The sequence below is a fragment of the Lissotriton vulgaris genome, unplaced genomic scaffold (genome assembly GCF_964263255.1).
Source record: "Lissotriton vulgaris unplaced genomic scaffold, aLisVul1.2 SCAFFOLD_1424, whole genome shotgun sequence".
Lineage (NCBI taxonomy): Eukaryota > Metazoa > Chordata > Amphibia > Caudata > Salamandridae > Lissotriton > Lissotriton vulgaris.
In genome coordinates this window covers 531967-556550 of record NW_028252076.1, presented here as the reverse complement: position 1 = coordinate 556550, position 24584 = coordinate 531967, and the positions used below count along the sequence as shown (strand labels likewise).

General features: G+C 49.7%; 1 protein-coding gene across 1 annotated transcript in view; it reads left to right on the top strand.

The window, feature by feature from the left end:
• The window catches only part of LOC147662684 (ATP-dependent chromatin remodeler CHD2-like), a gene marked incomplete at its 3' end in the record, with an annotated part of 564171 nt that overhangs the window by 62792 nt on the left and 476795 nt on the right, over window positions 1-24584 (top strand). Inside the window, exon 4 of the mRNA XM_086950980.1 lies at window positions 14683-14779. Coding sequence (XP_086807106.1) covers window positions 14683-14779 — 97 coding nt within the window. The remainder of the gene's footprint in view (window positions 1-14682; window positions 14780-24584) is intronic.

The following is a 24584-nucleotide window of genomic DNA, read 5'->3' as shown; positions in this document are numbered from 1 at the left end:
AGCAACGCTTACGCAAAGGAACAAGTGTAAAGCATTTAAACAGCACCACAACAATTGAAGAAGAAATCAACAAAACATCAAAGAAATCCTGTACCAGTTTGTAAAAATAGACTGTATTTTGTATGTATTTGTAGACACCACAATGAAAAAGAATCATCGGAAGGTTCCGGAGATATGGAATTTACAGTGCATAGTAAATCGCAGCATCTCTCAACCGTGAACTAGCATTGGCAAATTCAACACATTTGACACAAACATTTTGAGCAAATAGATAGGCAAGCTGAAATGCGGTCGTTTGAGTCATTCGGGCAGCCAACTCAAGTAGGGAGGCCGTCATGGGGACCAGCAAGGCCATCCGAAATAGTTACCTTGACAGAAGCAGCACTTTAGACCGTTCCACGCACTTTATACTTAGTCCATTTGATTCCTATGGCGTGGTCCGGATGCTGAGGATACAGGATGCTGAAAAATACTCAGGGATGTTGTGGATGCCATGAGGTTGACGGGGGTTCTTCCTGTAGGTACTCCTAAGTCCATGACTGTGCTGAGGGGGTCGTGGGCACAGGTTGTTTTTGTCCCACTCGGTCCTCTCCAGTCTGGTCGAAGTCACTGGACTACTAGTCATATGGTGTCACAGCCAAATCCTTCTCCTGGCTTTAGCATGACTTCTGGGCTACCAAACTGAACGCTGATGCCTCTCCTGGGTTCAGCATTCTCAAGTGCAAATTCTGAGTGTCCTGTTCCTTGGTGCTTCATGATAGTCAGGATCAAGGGATCTTGGCTACCACGTGCCCTTAGCAGCTGTTGTGTCCCTGTGCTGCAAACTGGGAGGTCTGTTGGCTGTCCCTTGGAGTCTCTTGGTTTTGACTGAGCTCTAGAGACGATTTCTTCCTGAGCAGGACACAGCAGGAACCTTTCCCTCTCCTTTGCTAGCCACCGGATGTAGCCATTCAAGTCTACGTCAGTGTAGCATCTCTTAACTGGGAATGTAGTGCAGCAGGGCAGCACTTCTTCGGTCCTTCTTCCAGTCCAGTTGAGATCTAAGTTCTGGGTGTCAGAAGTGCCTTATTTATGTACAGAAAATGCCCTCAGGGTAAGATACGATTGGTTGCTAATGGGCTACCAGGTTCCCTCCCTCCTGAGCACCGCTTCCCTGGAAGTGTAGCACCTGGTTTTCCCAGGATGTACCGTTCTGCCCACTCCCAAGATGGCAGAACCCCTCTCTTTGCATCCAGAGCTCCCTAGCCATGCCCATAGGTGTGGCTACCAAGGGAGCTACACACCCCAGAAAAAAACAGTTTGAACTGTCTTACCCTTCCCTGTCCATAGTGCCAGCTTATCTACCTAAACAATAGACCAGCCTCTCTCCCAAGAGCTCCCCATTTGCCCTTTAAAGTTGGCTTCACCTTTGAAGCTTGCCTGAGGGACGTAACACCTTTTTGTTTATTGTTATCCTTCCTGGGGGACATCAGCAAGTCTCCCCGGGAAAGCAGAAAGCTGTGTGCAGGACAGACCCTGAGTACAACAGTAAATGGGCGCTAGAAACTTTTAGCAATTAAAGTTGCAACTTCTAAAGTTGCACTATTCCCACCAGTGACATTCAATTCGATTTAACCATCAATCAGTACTGATTCTTTTGATACCTTACAGTACCAACTTTAGTGGTCCAGAGGCTGGGGGGCTGGATGTCAGCCTGTAACTGTATACTTGCTGACGGGCCTACTAACCTTTCCACAGTAAAAACAACAATTTAGGGTTCTCACTGCTGGAACATGTACAAGTACATGTTCCACTTTTTAACTTGCAGCACCCTGCATAAAGGCTATTTAGGCTTACCTTGGGGTGATGTATATGTATTAAGAAGATGTTTGAGCTTTGCCATTACCTTAAATGACAAAGTTGAGTCATAGTCAAAGTTGACAAACCTGTCCTTCCAGTCTGCAGTGGTAGACTAGGAGTCTTATTTTACCTTGTCCCACTCAGGGTGGCGTAGTAAGCTCAGCAGTTTCTGGGAGACACTCTAACTTAAGGCCCTGGGTAGCCCTAGTACCATATACTAGGGACTTAATAGTAAGTTAGGCTATGCCATTTAGGGACAAGCAAATTAAACATGCTTCATTTTAAGGGTCAGAATTCATGCACTGAGCCCTGTTTAGCAGGTCTCAGGGCATTTCAAAATCATTACACCAGTACCTAGTAGTCAAAATAGAGGCACAAAGTGGGGGTTCACCTGCAAAAAGCTTGTTTCCTTACAGCCTCAAAACCAACCTCTCCTCTGAAAGTCGATCAATTCGGACCCGACCAGTAGATGGCAGAATAATAAAATAATGTACAGCATTGACCATATTGTTCTTGTGGTCTTGGAATTCAATCTGCCACAGCAGAATATTACACTGTGAAATGGAATACAGGTCTGCATTTCACACTTCGAGGTCTCCATTCCTATAAAACTGTGGACCGTACATCCCTCTATCCTGAGATCTTCATTGATATCAATTAAAATCAAATATGTCCAGCATTTCCTCTTTTCTGAATTTACATTCCATTGAATTATTCATGGATGTGTAGCTGTAGATACTTGTGCCATCTAGTGATGGTCTCCGATGCTTTTTTTTTTATGTAGTCTTTTGAGTCACAAGGTCTTGGTGCATCAACTGTCAGGCAAAAAGTGTGTGGGGGTGGAGGGGGGGGAGAGGGGGGCGGGCATGTCAAAAGGAACACTTTCCTACAACCCTCATTGAAAAACTCAACGAGTTTGGCATACAAGGATCAGTTTTCAAATGGTCCTGTTCCTTCCCCACCGTAAGAACTCAAAGGGACAGGCTGCAACCCTTCACATCTGAGATCAAGAAACTGATATACGAAATCCCACAGGGATCGTCCCTCAGCCCCATCCTTTCTCAATATATACATGACACCGCTCACCAACATCATCCGATCACAAGACGTCCTACGCCTATGACACCCAACTCATTCTCTCCCTGAAGGACAAAATAACCTCCGCCAGAATCAACTTCACCAACTGCATGGCCATGGTAGCAGACTGTATGCGAACCAACTGGCTGCAGTTCAACTCCGACAAGACCGAAGTACTTGTCTTCAGCTACCAGACCTCCCATGGGACTCACCCTGGTGGCTGTTGCAGCTAGGTCCAACACCCAAAGCCACAATCCACTCAAGAAATCTAGGGATCATCCTAGATGACAATCTCAATATGACAACTCAACACAGTGTGCACCTCCTGCCTCTACATCTTATGCATGCTGCAACAAACATTCAAACGGTTGCCTCAGAACACCAGACTGACTGTCATGCAAGCACTCGCCACCATCAGGCTGGACAACAGTAACACTGTCTATGCTGAAAAACTCCAAACAACTCCTAAACAGACTCAAGACCATCCATAACACCACTGCAAGAGTTATAGTTGACTTCCCACACCGCACCCACATCATACCTCACCTCAGGAAGCTTCACTGGCAGTGCATTTCTCACGCACCCATACAAAGCCCTACACAACGCAGGACCAGATAACCTAAACAGCTAGTTACACTTTAACCAACCTACTAGACACCTGCGCTCTGCCTTGTAGGAAGCTGGCTCTTTATACGGTGGACCAAAATCAGGGTACACTGTGCAAAGAGGTCAGGCAAATCCCAATTTGGTTTACAGGGACACAAATGATAATTCAAATGCTCTCTTTTGTGGTAGTGTGGGCGAGCAGTTAGGCTTAGCAGAGGTTATGCATTTATTGCACACACAAAGGCAGTAAATGAGGCACACTCAATAAAGAAATCTGGCACCTATTTATAAAAGTAACAATTTTTATATGAATTTAGATAGCAAGATTATCAGAATCAGGTAAGTACATTTTGAGTTATGAATTTTTACAGGTTAGAACGTTTATACTTTTTGCGGAAAAGATAAACTGCCTTCTGGCACTTGTTAGTGACATAAGAGACCCTTCTGCTGAACTTAAGTTGAGTATCTGGCAGGGTCCAAGGCAACATCTACAGGTCATGTGGGGCGGCACTGGGGTGAACGGGTGCAGAGGTGTGTTTCATTGCCGGGTACCCAGTTCACTTCAATAGGGAACGGTCCGGTTGAAAAGAGGCTGCAAGCTACGACTGGGGGGGTGGGAGGGGGCAGTCTGTGTGAACCCACAGGGGGGCTTAGTCCTTGAGATGCTTGGCCACATAGGTACACAGTTGGTCCACTTCTCCTTGGGCTGTGGGTGCAGTGGTGCTTTTATTCATTTGGTTTGTACTGCTGGAGGCACTCACCGTTTTGGGGGCCTGTACAAAGACAATGCAGGCGATGGCTGGGAGTCGAGTCCAGGTAAACCCAAAGATGAGCTCAGCCTTTGAGGATGTCAGGTCTCCATTGGCACCGTCACCTCCCTCAGACTCCGGCTGTGGGTCGCGGGTACAGAGGTGCTTTGAGGTGTTGGGTGGCGGCGGTCAAAGGCTTACTCTTTGCCTTTGGTTCTGTAGAAAGGGCAAGCAGGACAGCTTGGCTACTCTGTGTGGGTCTCACTCTCCCTGAAGTCCTTCAACGTGCCGGACAGTTTTCCTCGGTGTTGGGTCCAGGCTGGACACAACAAGCCTTTGTTGCTGCAAGGGGTCCAGTACCCCGGCTATTGATGCTGTGCGGCTCGTCAATCCTGGCATCCCCACACTTAGAGGGAGGACACATTTGACCTGTGGGAGGATGGCAATCTCTTCCTGGGAGGCTGCTGCGTTGGGAGTCCCAGTTAGCGGCAGGATGGTGAACCAGGCCTTGCTTCTTTGGTTCCTGCAGTTGTAGGGGTGGGGGGGTATCTTTTCTTCTCCAAGGTAGTACTCTGGCAATTTGCGAAGCACTGGCTTCCCTCTGGGTTTCTTGGAGTCTGCACAGCGGCAGGATTAGTCTTCTCCACGAGGTCCTGGTGCAGCAGACAGGCTGGCAGGGTTGCACCAAGTCAGTGGTTGCTGCACTGTTCTCGTGCAGGCAATCTTCTTGGTCCCCTTCATCTTTTTGACAGTTGAATCTGAAGTCCTGGGATCAGGAGTGTAGGAGAGTAGGGTCTGCAATCCTATGGTCACCCCCGATTTTTGCTTTTTGCTTCACTGGTTTATGACTTCCCTGGCTGTGGGCCTGCTAATCAGACCCACAGCCTAGCTGTGCTCTCTCTAAAATTGACAACCATGTGCCTTAGGTGTATACCCAATTGGATACTGAGTCACCTTATCAGTCCCTGTACAGTGTACCTTAGGTACCCAGGGCATAGGTGCACCCAGGGCCTACCAGGGGCTGCAGCATGTATTATGCCACCCCTGGCTGGCCATCCAAATCTGACACAACTGGCTGATCAATCAGCTGGGGCAAGGTGGTGTAATCACCCTTTGCTTTAGATATAGTATCCCTATATCTAACCCTAAAATGGACACATATCCTTCTATCAGTCACTCCTATGGCAGGCCTTATCAATCCTGAAGGCAGAGTGCTTGGAATTATGTGAGATGGTGCTCTAGCATGAGCTGAGCCTGTCTGCAGCTTTCGGAACCAAGTCCTTTAGCTGTTTCCATGATAACACTATACCATATACTCTTAAGTGCATTATAATCCTCGCGGTTATGGCTAACTTTGGTATAGCATTATCAAAACATGTCGAGTAAAGTGTCATACGAATTGGAACACTACCCCCTCGCCAAGTCTGGCGACGTGGGTAGCATTCCACCCTTCTAGAGGGACACGACATGTATGTAACTGTGAACCCCAGTTAAAGTTAACTCGAGCCTCAGCATCACAAAATGGATGCTGCCACCCAGACACAAGTCTGACCTCCTGCTGCTGGGAGTCCTTCCAGCGAGGGAGGCTTGGACAAAGGGTTTCCTGCCTTGGGAGGTGCTAGCACCACCCCAGACAGGATTTTGTGTATTAGGTAGGACAGGGCTGAAAGGAATGAGACATGCCTGGGGCACACAAGGTGTCCCTGTGCATACACCAGTCTAAACCAGTTCCTGGGGCACTCCTGCCCCAGAGCTGGCGCAAGACCGGTCAAAGGAAAGGGGGTGTAACCACCGCCTTTCCTGGTTCCACCCAGAGGAGGGACCTAGTCGTAGTGCAGCCCCCTTTAGCCGGTTAGAGGTAGGAGCTGGTCCCATTCCAAATTAGATTATCCTGATCAACTTTACAAGAAGAAACTCTGGACTTTGACGTTCTGCTCCACAGAAGACTTAAGAAATCTACCTTGTGGGCAAGGAGTGTCCACCCTGCACAAGCAGGCACCCTCAGTGTACAGCGGCTTCCCTTTGCCGTCTTCCTGCAAGGATCCAGACTTCAGAGCCCGACGAGACCCGGATTCCCAGACCTCTCCGACCTCTACCTACATCTGCAGCACAGCTGAGATCCGTGGGTGCGACGAGACACGTGGGACCGACCATCTTGAAATAAGCAGCACTTCGCTCCAGCACGACTTCAGAGGCATCCTCGTCCAAGTGCTTTGGGGACTGAGAAGCCCCAACCCCGAGCAGCTCCTGCACCGAAGACCAGCCCTCCAGCATCCACGAGATTTGCGTGGGGCCCTTCTGCCTGTTTGCTGCTCGACGTGTTGTCTGGTCACTTGCCGGCTGGCTAGTGGCCCCCTAGACGTCGAACTGCGAAATCTTCACTGATGGTCTGGTTGCTCCAGACTGGCCCTTGCTCTCTTCCAAAAGAGGAGCACCCCGGACCCTCCTGGTCCACTCCAGATACCGTTTCCACTCACTGCGTGGGTTGCCTTTGCCAAGGCCTGTTCACTCCGAATCCGAAGACGACATGGCCGACAGCGAGAGCCTGCGTGGGACAGCTCGTGCCTCCATCCTGGTCGTCGAAGACACCACCTGGTCCACGTGGCTGCAGAGACAAGGGTCCACCTTCACCTGATCGCGACGACATCTGGTTCCACTCCTGGTTCCACTCCAGGTTCCACTCCAGTCCCTAGCTAGTGAATTTGAACATTGTCCTCTCTGCTTTCAGGTTCTTCTCTTCACTGGTCCACCCTTGGATCTCACATCTTCCTCCTGACCGCCTGCAGCATCTTTTCCTCCAGGCTCCATAGGCTTCAACGCCGGAACCCGACACGACTTGGCACCTATGCACCCGCAGCCTGTGGGTGAGGTAACACGAGCATCTCGGTGCTCAAGGGTAGCTTGACTCTCCTAGTGTCCAGTTCCACAGTCGTTTTAGTCCTATCTAGTCAGGGACGTCCGTACTCACCTTTTTCTTAAAACTGTACTGTCCATAGACGTTTGTACGCATCTCGCGTGTGAGTTCACACTCTGCACACGCGTTCCGTTGGCCTCCTATTACTTACCTCAAGTTAGTATAGCGTGGTCCAGCGATCCTACAGCCTCTGGACAGCTCCATTCCTTTGATTGACTTTCACATTCCACTTACTTAGTATATGGTTTGTCGTGCCCCTAGGGCACCATTGTAAATCGTGCAACTTAAACATATTTTTCCTAAGAGTTTGTCATGTGCTTAGGCCTCTGACCTCATAAAGAGTTCAGAGGTGTATGTTAGTTAATAAATACTTGTTTATTTTCATAACAACCCGTGTGGTGTCCTTTCACTTGGTATTTAAGGGGTTATATGTGGTAAAACAGCTGGCTTCACATGCCAAAAGAGTTTAGCCTAAAGACTGCTTTGTCCATGCTACCATTAGGATAGCTGGTCTATAAGGTTGACTTACAACCAATCACCATAAGGGTTGTTTGGACTGATACAAGGTGATCACTAGAACTAGTGAGCATCATATATCAGGCCAACTTCTCACAAGGAGGGCCACCTAAAGGCTGTAATCTGAAAGAAACAGGTTACTGTGAGATTCCTTACCTTAGAATATCCCCAGGCGTCTGCCTGGATCCGGAAAGTTTTGCATAGCAGTACCCCTGCGCATCGGTAGGCGTCGTCTGTGGCTCCTCGTCTGTCGTGGTTGGAGCACTTAGACGCCGCCCTCGCGCGCTGTCAGTTCTTCTTTTTTCAGCGCCAGCAAGCGCAGATCCGGGAAGCGCAGATCCGGGAAGAGCAGTACTCCTAGTCAATTTTTGACTAAACTTTTTGATCTCTTTTGGATTTTTCTCGAGTCGATTCCTCGACTCGCTGTGCCGATAGGGATGCCAGGGTTCAAACCCTGCGACGATTGTCACGGCTTGATGTCGGTGACTGACCCACACCTTCGGTGCCTTTACTGTCTCGGGCCGACCACGATGACAAGTCCTACCCCGACTGCCGGGCCTTGACCTCGAAGGCTAGGCGGAAGCGGTCCCGTAAGCGTCTCGAGCTCCGGCAGTCGGCCCCGCGCCGCTCGAGGTCCCGGTCCAGGAGAAGGTCCAGGGACCGGTCGCAGGGCCACAGTCATCGCCGCTCGACAACTCAACACCACTCGTCGGGCTCCAAGTCCTCAGGTAAGTCGAGGCACAAGAAGTCAAAGAAGCGATATCGCTCTTCCGACTACTCGCGCGCCGAGGCCGGAGGTTCGGGTGACCCCGGCTCCACCGGAGCCACAAGCACCGCGTCCAGCTCCACACCCGCCGGTCCCTGGGCTGCACGCGACGCCGGAGGAGATTAGCGCCTTCCTCAAGGCCATGAAGTCACGCTTCCCTCCGTCAGAACCCATCGAGGCGCCTTCGGGCCCCGAAGGTCCGTCTGGGAGCCCAAGCGGGTCGGCGGCTCCGGCCCCGGCGCCTTTGGGTGCTTCAGCCCCGGCGCCATCGACGACTCCAATCCAGACGCCACAGGGCTCCTCAGGATCCAGGCCTGGATCCGGGACTACGCCGGTCGATCTTACAACCCCTCCGCTGGCACCGTCACCAAGGGTGTCACCCCTGACGCTGTCCCCGGATGACGACGCCCCGGTCTGGCATCGGAAAAGCGCCGACTTCAACGCCGATCGGTGAGCCCTTCACCGACGATCCGACTCCATCATTTATTCCTGACTATCAGGAGATGGATGACGAGGGGGACAGGGAGGGGCCCCACAGGTGTTCACGAAAGTGATGGCGGTGGTCGCAGCTCATCTGCGCAACTTAGGGGTTTCAGTCTTCCCCTATCTCGACGATTGGTTGTTGAAGGCAGCCTCGCCCCAGACAGTCGTCTCCCTCCTCCAGACTACGGCCGACCTTCTGCACTCGCTGGGGTTCTCCATCAACGTGCCGAAGTCACACTTGTGCCCCTCTCAGAAGCTCCTTTTCATCGGAGCGGTTCTGGACTCAGCTCAGTTTCGGGTTTATCCCCCCGAAAAGGGCGTTTGGGATATTCAGCCTCTGATTTCGATCTTTCAGCCTGTATCCTGAGTCTCGGTCAGGTTGACGCTGCTGCTCCTGGTGCTGATGGCCTCCTGCATCCTTCTGGTGCATCACACCCGGTGGCTTAAGCGGGCTCTGCAGTGGAACCTGATGTTTCAGTGGGCACAGCATCAGGGCAACCTGTCCGACCACGTCCGGATCTCGGAGGGCACTGCAAGACAGTTGCAGTGGTGGCTCACGCACCGCGGTTGGGTCAGCGGCAGATCTCTCTTCCTACCCCAACCGGAACACGTAGTGGTGACGGATGCGTCCCTCCTGGGATCGTGTGGCCACATGGGAGAGAGGGAGATCAGAGGCCTCTGGTCTTCGGCGCAGTCCCGGCTCCACATCAACCTTCTGGAGCTGGGGGCGATCCGGCTTGCACTGAAGGCATTTCTTCCCTCTGTCTGGGAAAGTGTAGTGCAGGTGTTCACGGAGAACACCACCGCCAGGTGGTATTGCAACAAACAGGGCGGGTAGGGGTCGTAGTCGTGGACCCTTTGTCAGGAGGCTCTGCTCCTCTGGCAATGGCTGGAACACCAGGGCGTCACCCTGGTGGTTCAACACCTGGCAGGTTCCCTGAACGCCAGGACGGACGAACTCATCCGCCGGTGCATGATGGATTACGAATGGCTTCTGAACTCGGACGTGGCGCAAGGCCTCTTTCAGCAGTGGGGTGAGCCTTGGTTAGATCTATTCGCCATCGAAGAGAACGCGCAATGTCATCAGTTCTGCTCGTTGGAATTTCCAAGGCGGCACTCGCTCGGAGACGCTTTTCATCGCGAGTGGAGCTCCCGTCTGTTGTACGCCTTTCTGCCTATAGCACTTCTGCCCAGAGTGCTGGAGATCAGGCGCCACCGGGCCCAAGTCATCTTGGTGGCTCCGGACTGGGCACGAAGATACTAGTATCCCGAGCTACTCAGCATGTCAGTCGATCCCCCGATTCGTCTGCCTCTTCAGGAGGACCTTCTGTCGCAGCAGCAGGGGACAGTCCTCCACCCCAACCTGTCCAGCCTCCACATCCATGCATGGAGATTGAGCAGCGGCAGTTGAGGCCGTTTGACTTGCCTCCTGAAGTCTGTGCTGTGTTTCTGGCAGCCAGGCGTCCCTCCACAAAATCGGTATACGCCTGCAGGTGGAACAAATTTGTGGCATGGTGCACAGCAAAGGCTGTGGATCCACTCTCTGCCCCCCTTTCAGAGGTTCTCCTCTTCCTTCTTTCTCTTGCCCAGCAGGGCTCTGCTCTGGACACTATTAAGGGCTACCCCTCTGCCATTTCTGTCTTCTTGAGGCTTCCTGATCAGCCTTCTCTTTTCAAGCCCCCTGTTGTAAATAGAGTCTTGAAAGGCATCACGCACAAGTTTCCTCCTGTACCTTTCGTGATGCCTCAGTAGGACTTGAACCTTGAGCTAACCTATTTGATGTGCGCTCCTTTCAAGCCCCTACACAATTGCCCTTTTCGTCTTCTGATTTTAAGACTGCATTCCTGGTTGCCATCACCTCAGCCAAGAGAGGCTCTATCTTCTAAGCCACCTTTCCTTTCTGTCCATCCGGACAAAGTTGTCTTGAAAACTCGTCCTTCGTTCCTGCCCAAAGTGGTTACAGCCTTTCATATCGGGCAGTCCATCACCTTGCCCACCTTCTTTCCGCCTCCGCATCCCCCGAAAGAGGAAGAGAGGCTCCACCGTCTTGACCCAAAACGTGCGCTCTCCTTTTATCTAGACCGCACACACCAGTTCCGGGTGGACGACCAGCTCTTTGTTGGTTACGTTGGCGCTAAGAAGGGACGGGCGGTGCACAAGCGGACCATCTCTCTGTGTGTCGTGTTGTGCATCAAGGTCTGTTACTCCTTGGAGAAAAAGGAGCCTCCTGTTGGGCTGAGGGCCCATTCCAGTCGGGCCACTGCGGCTACTACTGCCTGGGTCGGGGAGTCCCCTTGAAGGAGATCTGTCAGGCAGCTACGTGGACTTCGCGGCACACATTTGCTAGCCAATACTGCCTGGACAGCCAAGTCCGGAGAGACGGCTTTTTCGGCCGTTCCGTTCTCCAGGACTTTCTGGTGTGATCTTTGTTCCCAGACCCACCACCGGAGTTGGTATTGCTGGGGTATCTGTTCTAAGGTAAGGAATCTAACACTAACCTGTTTCTTTCAGATGCACAAGTTACTTACCTTCGGTAACGATATTTCTGTAAGAAACAGTAGTTAGTATTAGATTCCTGCCCCACCCATCCTCCCCGTTCTGCGAACCGATATCTAGGGTTAAGGACATCCCTTTCATGGCCCTAGTTTCATGGCAACAGTGTCGGTCTCTGGCATGGCTCTGCGTTCCTGGCCCGGAAAGCTATGTAGAAGAACTGACGTCAGCACGCGAGTGCGGAGTCTAAGTGCTTCGATAACGTCATCCCGGCGATCACGGCGCTGACGACGGACACGGAGCCGCAGACGACGCCTACCGACTCGCAGGGGTACTGCTACGCAAAACTTTTCGGATCCAGTCTGACGCCTGGGGATATTCTAAGGTAAGGAATTTAATACTAACTACTGTTTCTTACAGATATATCATTACCGAAGGTAAGTAACTTGTGCTTTAGGGGCGTTTCAGGGAGTGTCAGGTAGTAGCCAATGGGCTACCTACCTTTCGAGTGACTACACTATCTATATGACCACCTCCTGTGGTAAGAGGGCATTACCCTGACCAGAGGACCTAATTCCACCCAAAATTAAGATGGCGGAATTTTCCTAGCCGTGTTCAATTCATGTAGCCCACCTTAGGGGTAGTACTGGCCTGAAGGTGAACACACCTCCTGACGAGCTAAGTTTCCTGCCTGTCTGGCTGCCAATTAGGCCTGTGGCAAGGGGTGGCATTTCCCTGTCTGGGGGAAGCTGGTTTGTATATAAAAGGTGATGGAGGCTTTTGAAACCTCATGCCTTGATATTTTGGTTACTAATCATCCTGCTTGGAGGAAGTGATAACACCTCGTGCCAGAGCTTGCATTGTTCCCTACCTCAGAGAGCGTGGTCTGTGTTGGCAGGCTAGACAGGACCAGTCAGCCAAAACACTAGAGGTCAATAGTTTTTCAGTGAGTACTGCTGAGATACCCTCTGGGTGCATGTATTAATAAATCTGTCACTGCAATCAGTGTGGGTTTATTAATATGAGGTGTTTGATAGCAAACACCAAAGATTTTAGTGAATCCATTATCTAGCTGGAAGCTCTTTGCGACCAGTGCCCAGGACATACCTGAAGATGACGTTCCTGTTCACTTGACCGGTCAGTAATTGAACTGGCCAGCAAAGGGGCCTATCTGGTCATGCATGTATGTCCTTACGTGTAATATAATGCCCCTGCCTTAGGGCTGTAAGGCCTGCTGTAGAGGTGAATTAGAAATATTACGTGCAGTGTTAGGAGACATGGCACACAAGGTCTATGCCATGTTGTGCTTTCATTTTTTAGAGCACCTTCTCATGCAGCCTGTAGTGACAGTCTGCCTGAGTTTGGTGCTGGGTCCCTTAGAGTGGCACAATATATGCTGCAGCTCCAGGGACCCTGATCGGATAGTCTTTTAGTTGTAGATTCCTTACCTTTAGAATTTCCCCCAGGTGTCAGTCTGGATCCTGGCATTTTTCAAGAGAAGTACCCCTGTGCGTTGGTCAGTGGCATCAGGAGGCTCCACTTCCGACATTGCCATTGTGGTCGCCTGAATGGCGTTGTGGGACTGATAGACGCTGCCCATGTGCACTGACGTCAGTTATTCTTTTTCTGCGACCAGCCTCAGGGCTGATACGGAGAGAGCTATGCCTTAGCTGTATTTTGGCTTGCTATTTTTCAACTTTTGTCAACTTCTTTTTGAGTCTTGGACTCCTGGTGCGTCGAGGATGTTGACCCTGCTTAGGACAGCCTTCAAGCCCTGCGGATCATGCCACCGGATTATGTCTGTTACTGATCTGCACCTTGTGTGCCATTAAGGAAGAAATCTACAACTAGAATTTGTCTCTACTGGATACATCATTACAGAAGGTAAGTAACTTTTTCTTTAGTACCTATGCCCTAGGTACCAGGGGCACCACTTACTAGGGACCTAAAGAGGTGCTAAAGGCATGGTTAATTGGGAATCAATTGACCAATTACCTTGTTTTGAGGAAATAATACTGGCACTGAGGTCCTGGTTACCAGTTCCCTTCTGTCAAAGCATCATCAAATACCAGGCAAAAAGTGGGGCAGGATTAGTGCAACAAAAACCTATTTCCTACATGCCTCATTCTCACTCGCACACATTCCTCGCATTGGCAAAAACTAATTTAGAGGTTGCTCATTCTCCTGCACCCAAGACATAGCATGACCTCCCTCACCACATAAGAGCCTCCTCCTCACTACTTGAGTTCCACAAGAAGCTGAAGACCTGACTGTTTGTATAAGCACCTTGGGAACCACAAACCTACGCACCTGCCAAAGCGTCTGGATACCCTCTCCGATGGTTAGTGTGCTACACAAATTTAACATAGCAATAATGCTACCTACCAAACATGCCACAGACCACTTGCAAGCAGGGCGCCATTAAGGTTTTTCATGGCAACCTACCCCTAGCGGACATTTGTAAAGCTGCCATAAGGTCCACTCCACACACATTCACATAGCATTATTGTGTGGACATTCTTGCAAGGCTTCAAGCTAGTGTACTGTTCCCAGGACACTGTTTCAGACCTCTGCACCATTCACTGGCTTTCCACCAGTTAGTGGAGTATTGCTTTGCAGTTAATGTACAGCATGTGTATCTTCAGCCACACATGCTATGAACTAATTATATTACTTAACCTGTAGGTATCGGTCTGTTGCATGTACTGCTTTAGATTCTCATGCGCCATCTTCCATCCTGGAACCTAGTGTTTGCTACATATTTATTTTACCTTTCACATTCCTCTCTTTCTATACGTATGGTCACTATTCCATCCTGCTCTCTACTCCATACCTTCTCTCACCCGCTGGGTGAAAAACAATCTAACAATGCCCCTGTGCATTCACGACCAGAGGAGGAGTCACCACGACCTTGTGACTGTAAAGACTTCTTCGAAGAAAAACAAGTTGCAAATGAGCGAACCGCTAGAGGTCAGGAGTATGCAGAGCATGTGAATCTACAGTACTACATGCAACGAACAGATGCTCACAGGGTAAGTAACATAATCCTTCTTGTCCCTCATTACCACGTTTGACAATAAGGGACTGATCCAGACATGCTTTACCTGATGTGCAGCTTTCTTAGGACAACATGCCAGTTTTCCAAGGAGCAGTTCCAGCAAGAGTCTGAGTGTTTGGAATCTCTGTTTAGTCTTTGATTCACTTGACTGATGGAATGATTATTTTTTTTTTCTTTGAAGCTCAAATCCATTCAATAAGGATGAACTGACAGCAATTTTGAAGTTTGGTGCTGCAGAACTTTTCAAAGAGCCTGAAGGAGAGGAATCTGAGCCTCAGGTAAAATGTTATTTAATAACATGAAAAGCATTTGCCTCTTCTCAGGTTATGCATGCTATAATATCTGGGGACACTCAAGCTTTTCACTGATATGTAAAAAGTATAGAAGGTGCTCTATTAAGGACAATAGAGGGAGAATACCCTCAGGTAATCTTTGTACATTTTAAAGTTCCATCTTGGAGCTACCTGCAAGCTTTGTGTTTTACCTAAGAAAAAACAAATACATTGTTTTAACCCCTTTGATGCTAGGCCTTTTTCTCTCCTGTGATAAGCCTTTATTTGGCTATTTGGGGTAGTGCGCGCTTAGGCCCCTGTAACTTTATGACCACATAAGGTATCCACGCCAATTTTGCGTCCTTTTCTTCCAACTTCATGGGCATTCTAAAGATACTCAGGGTTTGTGGATTCCCTTGGAGGGGTCCCAGAAATTAAGCAAAATACAGTAAACTGTTTTTTTTCACAAACATGGGAAAAACGGTCTGCAAAAGAAAGCCTCTGGGTTTTTCCCTGCAAATGTTATCAAAAAAGGGTTTGTGAGGCTGAAATCACAATTTTCCCAGCTTTTAGGGAATGAAAGTCTTTTGTCAGAGAGCCAACATTTTTCACACGGTTTTGGCATTTTTCTGGGACATAGCCTATTTTTGCTATTTTTAGTGCTTTCAACCTCCTTCCAGTTAATGGTAAAAATGAGTAGGAAAGCAATAATTGATCTTGGAAAGCTATACATTTTAAAAAAGTAGACAACATTCTGAATTCAGAAAGGGGTCATTGTTCTAAATCCATGAAGGTTTCTTTATAGAAACTAACAGTTAAATTAAGGAAAAATTGAAAAATAGTTGGAAAAAACAGCCTTTTGTGTCAACGTTTTCACCTGTAACTTCTTGTAATTGTGACTGCTCTGTAAAAGCAATATACCGTTACATCCGCTGGACCTTCCTGGTTGTGGGGATATATAGGACTTGTAGGTTCACCAAGAACCCGACGAACCCAGAGTCAAAAACTGTGCAGCAACTTGCACTGGTATTTTATAATGTACCGGGTATAGTGCAATTATTCTTGGAAAATGTATACATGAAAAAAATCGGTATGAAAGACACCTATGTATTTCTGAAATGGGTACAAATTATAGAGTTTAGAAACAGTACATATTTGCACATTTTCAAAATTGGGAATACTCATACCAGCATGAGAATTATTGGTCATTTTTCAAAATGACCTCTTGTTTACACAACGTCTTTCATTTGGAAGGGAGAAATGCATGAAAACTCAATAGGTAATAACAGTTGATTTACACATCTGAATTATCCTAAGTCTCCCGATTAAAACGGTACCTCACTTGTGTGGGTTGGCCTTGTGCCCGCGACAGGAAACGCCGCAAAACGCAACGTGGTCCCACCTCAATTTCTCAGTGAAAAATGACCCTTTTTTGGCAAAGTCCCTTGTTGTAGTTTTTGAACCCTAGCTCTGCTGGCACTTAGGGAAACCTAGCAAACCTATATATTTTTGCAAAGTAGACACCCAGGGGAATCCAGGATGGGGTGTCTTGACTGCCTCCCACCAAGATCTGTTACCCAGAAACCCTTGCAAACCTAAAACATTGACTAAAAAAACACATTTTCACCACATTTCTGTGGTGGAAAGTTCTGGAATCTGCGTAGATCCACAAATTTCCTTCCACCCTGCGTTCCCCAAAGTCTTCCAAGAAAAATGGTACCCCACTTGTGTGGGTCGCCTAGTGCCTGCGACAGGAAATGGCGCAAAACGCAGCGTGGTCACACCTCAATTTTAGCTGTAGTTTTTTAACCCTAGCTCTGCCGGCACTTAGGGAAACTTAGCAACCCTATACATGTATTAAAACTATACACCCAGGGGAATCCAGAATGGGGTGACTTGACTGCCTCCCACCAGGTTCTGTTACCCAGATTCCCTTGCAAACCTAAGAAATTGACAAAAAAACACATGTTCGAGGCATATGGGCTGCAGATGGTACATTTATGAATAGATAACCATCTGGTGTTGGGCTCGGATGATTGCACTTGTTTTTCTCTTGGAGAAGTCTTTTGTCGTCACGAGGCTGGTGACTCCTCCTTTGGGTACTAGTGCGCATGGGCATCGGCTCCATCCTTAGATTGTTTTTTTCCGCCATCGGTGTGAGAAGTTGGCCTGATATATAGTGTTCACTATTCTAGTGAGCACTTTGCATCAGTCCAAACAACCCTTATGGTGATTGGTTGTAAGTCAACCTTATAGACCAGCTATCCTAGTAGCGTGGATACGAGCAGTCTTCGGGCTAAACTCTAGAGGGCGTGTTAAGCCAGCTGTTATACCATCACATATACCCCTTGAACACCAAGTGAAAGGACACCAACCACACAAGTGTTATGAAAATAAACAGTGTATTTATTTAGATCACAACAGCCCTGTACTCTTTATGAGGACAGGGTACTAAGCACACAACAAAACTCTTACAAAAATACTTCAAGTTGCACAATTTACACAAATGCCCGAGGGGCTCGAAAAACCATATACTATGGAAGTGGAATGCGAAATTACTAGCGGGTAAGTACTGTACTAATAGGCTTTGGAATCGCTAGGACTACGTTACTGAACCTTCAGATTACTAGTAGGAGGCCTAGGGGACTCTGGTGCAGAGTGTGCACTCTCACGCGGGATGCGGGACAAAGTCTATGGGAGCTAGTAAAAGCAAAGTTAGTGTTCTCGGTCGAACCCGATAAGGTAGGTCGAAAACGACAGTGGATCTGGACCCTTGGATAGTGAGGCTATGCTGGGGCACCGAAATGCCGAAGTTACCTAGCCCAGGGGCTGCAGCTGCATAGGTCTGTAAAGACGCCAGGACGCCTACGGGTAGCAGTGCGCTATATAAATGCCTACACACATATAACTGCCTACACACACGTCGGGAATCCTCGTTGACGAACCAGGAGCCTGAAGAAAGAAGTTGCTGGCAGGCGACCAGTGAAGATTGTTCGAGTGATCCAAGCCTGGATCGAAGATGGAAGACACCTGAAAGCAGAGGGGACCAAGTTCTTGACCACTAGCCAGTGATCAGATGGCACCAGGAGGGCACCAGGAGGGCACCGGATGGTAGTCACCTCGACCAGGTGAGTGGGCGACCCTGGGCTCTGCAGTCTCACGGACCAGGAGGCGTTGTCGGCGACCAGGATGGAGGTGCGAGCTGTCCCACGATGGTATCTGCTGTCGACGTCGCTGGACCCAGGATTGGGGCAACAAGTCTTGGCAAATGCAAGCCCACGCGGTGGACTCAAAATGGCGTCTGGAGTGGACCAGGAGGGTCCGGGGTGCTCCTCTGTTGGAGGGGAGCAAGGGCCAGTCTGGAGCAACCAGACCAGCAGTGGATTTGTCGTCGTTCGTCGTCAAGAGGGCTACAAGCCAGCAGGCAAGTGGCCGGACAACGCAGTGAGGAGCAAAGAGCAGAAGGGCCCCACGCAGATCTCGTGGATGCTGGGGGGCTGGACTTCGGTGCTGGAGCTGCTCAGGGTTAGGGCTTCTCAAACCCCAAAGCACTCACTCGAGGATCCCTCGGCGGTCGTGCTGGATAAGCGTCGTGCAGTCCTGAAGATGGCCGGTCCCTCGAGGTCTCGTCACACCCACGGATCTCAGCTGGGCTGATGATGTAGGTAGAGGTCAGAGGTACCAGGGAAGCCGGGTTTCGTCGTGCTGGTCAGTCGGATTCCGGAGGAAGGACGTGCAGCAAACCGCAGTGTTCTTAGTTGGTGCCCGCAGATGCAGGGTGACTACTCCTTAGTCACAAGGGGGAAATCTTAGGAAGAAGTCTTGAGTTCCTTTCGTAAAAAGTAGTTTCAGGATTCAAAGATGATCTAATTTGGAAGGGTCCCTGCTCCCACATTTATACTAAAGAAAGGGGCTGGTACGGGACTAGGTCCTGCCCATGGGTGGGACCAGGAAGGGGCGTGGTTACACCCCTCTCCCATGCCGGACTTTCCCCAGCTCAGGGGCTGGTGTGCCCCTGGAACTGGTTCAAACTGGGAGATGCACAGTGAGCACCGGGGTGCCACTTGCAGTCACCTTCCTAATTAGCCCTGCCTACCAAGGATACACAAAACCCTGTCTGGGTCGGTGCTAGAACCGCCCCTGACAGGAAACCCTTTGTCCAAGCTCTCCTCGCTGGAAGGACTCCCAGCAGCAGGAGGTCAGACTTGTGTCTGTGGTGGCAGCATCCATTTTGTGATGCTGAGGCTCGAGTTAACTTTAACCGGGGTTCACAGTTACATACATGTCGTGTCCCTCTAGAAGGGTGGAATGCTAACCCCGTCGCCAGAATTGGCGAGGGGCTAGTATTCCAATTCGTATGACACCTTACACAACATGTTTTGATAAAGCGATACCAAAGATAGCAAATAACCGCGAGGATTATAATGCACTTAAGAGTATATGGTACGCGTTATCATAGAACAGCTATTAGGACTTGGTTCCGCAAGCTGCAGACGGGCTCAGCTCATGCCAGAGCACCATCTCACCTAATTCCAAGCACTCTGCCTTCAGGATTGTTAAGGCCTGCCATAGGAGTGACTGATAGGAATACATGTGTCTATTTTAGGGTTAGATATAGGTATACTATATCTACAGCAAAGGGTGATTACACCACTTTGCCCCAGCTGTCGTGCAGCCAGTTGTGTCAGATTTAGATGGCCAGCCAGGGGTGGCATAATACATGCTGCAGCCCCTGTTAGGCCCTGGGTACACCTATGCCCTGAGTTACAGGGTCTGATAAGGTGGCCCAGTACCAATTGGTAGATGCACCTAAGGTACATGTGTCAATTTAGTGAGAGAACAGCAAGGCTGTGGGTCTGATTAGCAGGCCCACAGCCAGAGAAGTCGTAAACCAGTGAAGCAAAAAGCAAAAATCTGGGGTGATCATAGGATTGCAGACCCTACTCTCCTACATAGGCGACCAGTGAAGATGTTCGGGCTGATCTGAGCCTGGATCAGTGAAGAAGAGTACCTGTAAGCAGAGGGGACAGAGTTCTGAATCACTAGCTAGTGATTAGGTGGGCACCAGGATGGCACCGGACAAGGTCACTCAGCCAGGCGAAGAGGTGACACTGGATTCTGCTGCTGCACGGACCAGGGCACTGATGTCGACCAGGCTGGAGGTCTGTGAGCTGTCCCACTTCGGATGTCTGCTGCTGGCGATGCTGGATCCGTTGAAGGAGGCAACAAGCCTTGGCTATGGCAACCCACGGGGCAACACAAAATGGCGTCTGGAGTGGACCAGGAGGGTCCGAGGAAGGTCCCCTTCAGGAGGAGACTAGGGCCAGTCTAGAGGAGCTAGACCAGCGGTGAAACAAATGTAGGACATCGTCTGGAGGGTCACTAGCCAACGGGCAAGTGACCGGACAACGTGGCAAGCGACACAGAAGCAAAAGGTCCCCACGCAGATCTGGTGGATGCTGGGGGGCTGGTCTTCGGTGCTCGTGCTGCTTGGGGTTGGGGCTTCTCTTACCCCAATGCACCCACTCGAGGGTCCCTCGGCGGTCGTGCTGGGTCAGTGTCGTGCTGGTTCTTATGGTCGCCGGGTCCACTGGTCTCGTTGCACCCACGGTTCTCAGCTGTGCTGTAGAGGCAGGTAGAGGTCAGAGAGGGCAGGGAGTCCGGGTCTCGTCGTGCTGGTCGGTCTGGTTCCGGAGGAAGGACTGGCAGCAAACCGTAAGATACTTAGTTGGTGCCTGCTGATGCAGGGTGACTACTCCTTAGTCACAAGGGAGAAATCTTGAGAAGAAGTCTTGAGTTCCTTTCGTAGAAAGTAGTTTCAGGATTCAAAGATGATCTAATTTGGAAGGGTCGCCGCTCCTACCTTTATTCTAAAGAAAGGGGCTGGCACGCGACTAGGTCCTGCCCATGGGTGGGACCAGGAAGGGGGGTGGTTACACCCCTCTCCCCTGTCCGGACTTTCCCCAGCTCAGGGGCTGGTGTGCCCCTGGAACTGGTTCAAGCCGGCAGATGCATAGTGAGCACCGGGGTGCCACTTGCAGTCACCTTCCTATTCAGCCCTGCCTACCTAGGAAACACAAAACCCTGTCTGGGATGGTGCTAGCACCGCCCCTGACAGGAAACTCTTTGTCCAAGCTCTCCTCGCTGGAAGGACTCCCAGCAGCAGGAGGTCAGACTTGTGTCTGTGGTGGCAGCATCCATTTTGTGATGCTGAGGCTCGAGTTAACTTTAACCGGGGTTCACAGTTACATACATGTCGTGACCCTCTAGAAGGGTGGAATGCTAACCCCGTCGCCAGAAATGGCGAGGGGTTAGTATTCCAATTCGTATGACACCTTACTCGACATGTTTTGATAAAGCGATACCAAAGATAGCAAATAACCGGGAGGATTATAATGCACTTAAGAGTATATGGTACGCGTTATCATAGAACAGCTATTAGGACTTGGTTCGGCAAGCTGCAGACGGGCTCAGCTCATGCCAGAGCACCATCTCACATAATTCCAAGCACTCTGCCTTCAGGATTGTTAAGGCCTGCCATAGGAGTGACTGATAGGAATACATGTGTCCATTTTAGGATTAGATATAGGTATACTATATCTACAGCAAAGGGTGATTACACCACCTTGCCTCAGCTGTCGTGCAGCCAGTTGTGTCAGATTTAGATGGCCAGCCAGGGGTGGCATAATACATGCTGCAGCCCCTGGTAGGCCCTTGGTACACCTATGCCCTTGGTACAGGGACTGTGAAGGTGGCCCAGTACCAATTGGAGATGTACCTAAGGTACATGGAGCCCATTTTACAGAGAGAGCAGTAGGCCTGGGGCCCTGAATAGCAGGGTCTCAGGTCAACTAAGTCAAAAAACCAGCAAAACACCAGGCAAAAAGTTGGGGGTAACCATAGTCAGGTATCCACCTTCCTACACATGCCCTCCCAGCCTCCCCGGAAACCTGTCTGTTCCAACACTATCTTATTTAGATACACTTACATGGGCATTTCTATTTGTATTCTATTATACTACATCTAACCCTACTGTGGCAAAACAATCTAAGGATGGAGCCCGATGCCCATGCGCACTAGCACCCAAAGGAGGAGTCACCAGCCTCGTCACAACAAAAGACTTCTCCAAGAGAAAAGCAAGTGCAATCATCCGAGCCCAACACCAGATGGCGATCTATTCATAAATGTACCACTCTGCAGCCCTCTATGCCAAGAACAGATGCATACTGGTAATTAGCATATTCCTTTCTCCACATTTCTGTGGTGGAAAGTTCTGGAATCTGCGTGGATCCACAAATTTCCTTTCACCCTCCGTTCCCCGAAGTCTTCAGAGAAAAATGGTACCCCACTTTTGTGGGTTGGCCTACTGCCTGCGACAGGAAACGGCGCAAAACGTGGTCACACCTCAATTTCGCAGTAAAAAATTACCCTTTTTTGGCAAAGTGCCTAGCTGTAGTTTTTGAACCCTTGCTCTGCCGGCACTTAGGGAAACCTACCAAACTCACACATTTCTGGAAAGTAGACACCCGGGGCTTCCAAGGAGGTATGGCTTGTGTGGATCCCCCAACGTCCCCTTACCCAGAATCCCTTGCAAACCTCAATTTTAGATGGGAAAATTCGTTTTTTCACACATTTTTGTGTGGGAAAGTGTGGCATCACCGGGCTCACAAAAAATTTCCTACCACCCAGCGTTCCCCCAGGGCTCCCAATAGAAATGGTGCCTCACTTGTGTGGGAGGAGCAAGTACCTGCGACAGGCAAGGGCCCAAAACGTAGTGAGGCGACATCAAAATTGTCTATCTCAAAACCACCTGCTTTTGCAAGGGAGTCACCTGGGTTTTTGGCCACGTGCTCGACTGGCATCTAGGGAAACCTACCAAACCCACACATTTCTGGAAAGTAGACACCCGGGGGCTTCAAAGGAGGTATGGCTTGCAAGGATCCCCCAACGTCTCCTCACCCAGAATCCCTTGCAAACCTCAATTTTAGCTGAAAAAACAGTTTTTTCACACATTTTTGTGTGGGAAAGTGTGGCATTAACGGGCTCACACAAATTTCCTACCACAAGCATTCCCCCAGGTCTTCCACACAAAAATGTGTGAAAAAACTGTTTTTTCAGCTAAAATTGAGGTTTGCAAGGGATTTTGGGTAAGGGGACATTGGGGGATCCACGCAAGCCATACCTCCTTGGAAGCCCCGGGGTGTCTACTTTTCAGGATTATCCAGTATTATGGGTATCTTTCATATATTCACATGCCAGAATCATTCTCCGTCGTCGGGGTGGGAGTCCCCGGTACATAAATAAAGTAATGTCATATAGACATATATACATAGTAATGGGCCAGAGGCCTCTCATTAGTAACATATCCATGTCCTCTTGTGAAATGGACCAAACTTTGGCCAAGAGCCAATCAGCTATCACCACCCTCTAGAATCTTCCTGGAAGGAGCTCTGGTGCCTCAGATTTTCTACCGCACGTCGTGCTAAGGGAGTCTCCACTGAGCTCTGCTCAGTTTTCCTTATGTCTCTGGATTTTCCAGTACTTTTCTCACAGAATTTCTTCAGTTGTGTGGGGTTTTCAGTTTGCCATGGCTGATACTCCTAAAAAAGGACTTTTTAGACCTTGTGCCTCTTGTGGCAAGAAGAGGCTTCATGTAGATGACAAGCATGATTGCCTTTGTCTCTACCCAGACCACTCTTCTAAGAATTGTAAGGTCTGTCGGACCTTTTCAACAAAGACCCTCAAGGACAGAGAGGGGCGCCTGTGGATATGGCTACAGAGACTGAAGGATAAAGACCAGACAGTCTCTTCAGGTGAGAGTGAGTGTTCCTTCAGGAGTCCACATTCCTCACCTAAAAGACCTAGAGTGACATCCCCAGGACAGTCTTCAGAGGTTCATTCTAAGGTCTTGCCTGTGAAGGTTTCTCCTCAGGGTTCTGCTTCCACCTTTAAGAAACTCTTCACGACCTCTTCAGCTCTGCCTGTGACAGCGTCGGCAGCGACCATCTCCACTTCTGTGGCGTCCTCTTCATTGTCCACGTCGATGTCTACAACATCCTCATCGTCGACGGGTAGATCCGTTTCATCTATTATAAAGATAAAGACATCGTCGTTGTCGCACGCTTCCACGTCGACTAAGTCCGCATCATCGTTGTCGACGAAAGCTCCATCGTCGTCGATGAAGACTTCAACGACGACCACGAAGACTCCATCGACGTCGACACCATCGCCGTCGACGAAGTCGTCGACGAGACCATCGTCGACGACGAGGCCATCGACTAAAATGATCACCGTCGACGCCGCAGCCGTCAACATAGTTGTCGTCGACGACACCGTCGACTATACCTTCTGGACCAGTCGTCGACGTCCCTCCATCGACGACCAACTCGTCGACGGGCTCGACGACGACACAGGAACCTGCCTTGAAAAGTGCATATGTTCACTTAAAAATTACTAGGCGCACTCTGACACCGGATCTAACCTCTCCGAGCAGAGTCCAAACTTTACCACCTGCGCCTCTTCTGGATAACGAAGACTCTGATGAGGGTTCTATGTTCCAGACAGCTACTAGCCCATCTCAGCTGCACGTAAAATATCACGAGAGTTCAGATTATGAAGAACAAGAGCAGGACGATGTGAGAAGTTGGCCTGATATGCAGTGCTCACTATTCTAGTGAACACTATCTATCAGTCCAGACAACCCTTATTGATGATTGGTTGTAAGTCAACCTTATTGACCAGCTATCCTAGTAGCGTGGATACGAGCAGTCTAAGGCTAAAGACTCGAGAGGGCGTGTTAAGCCAGCTGTTA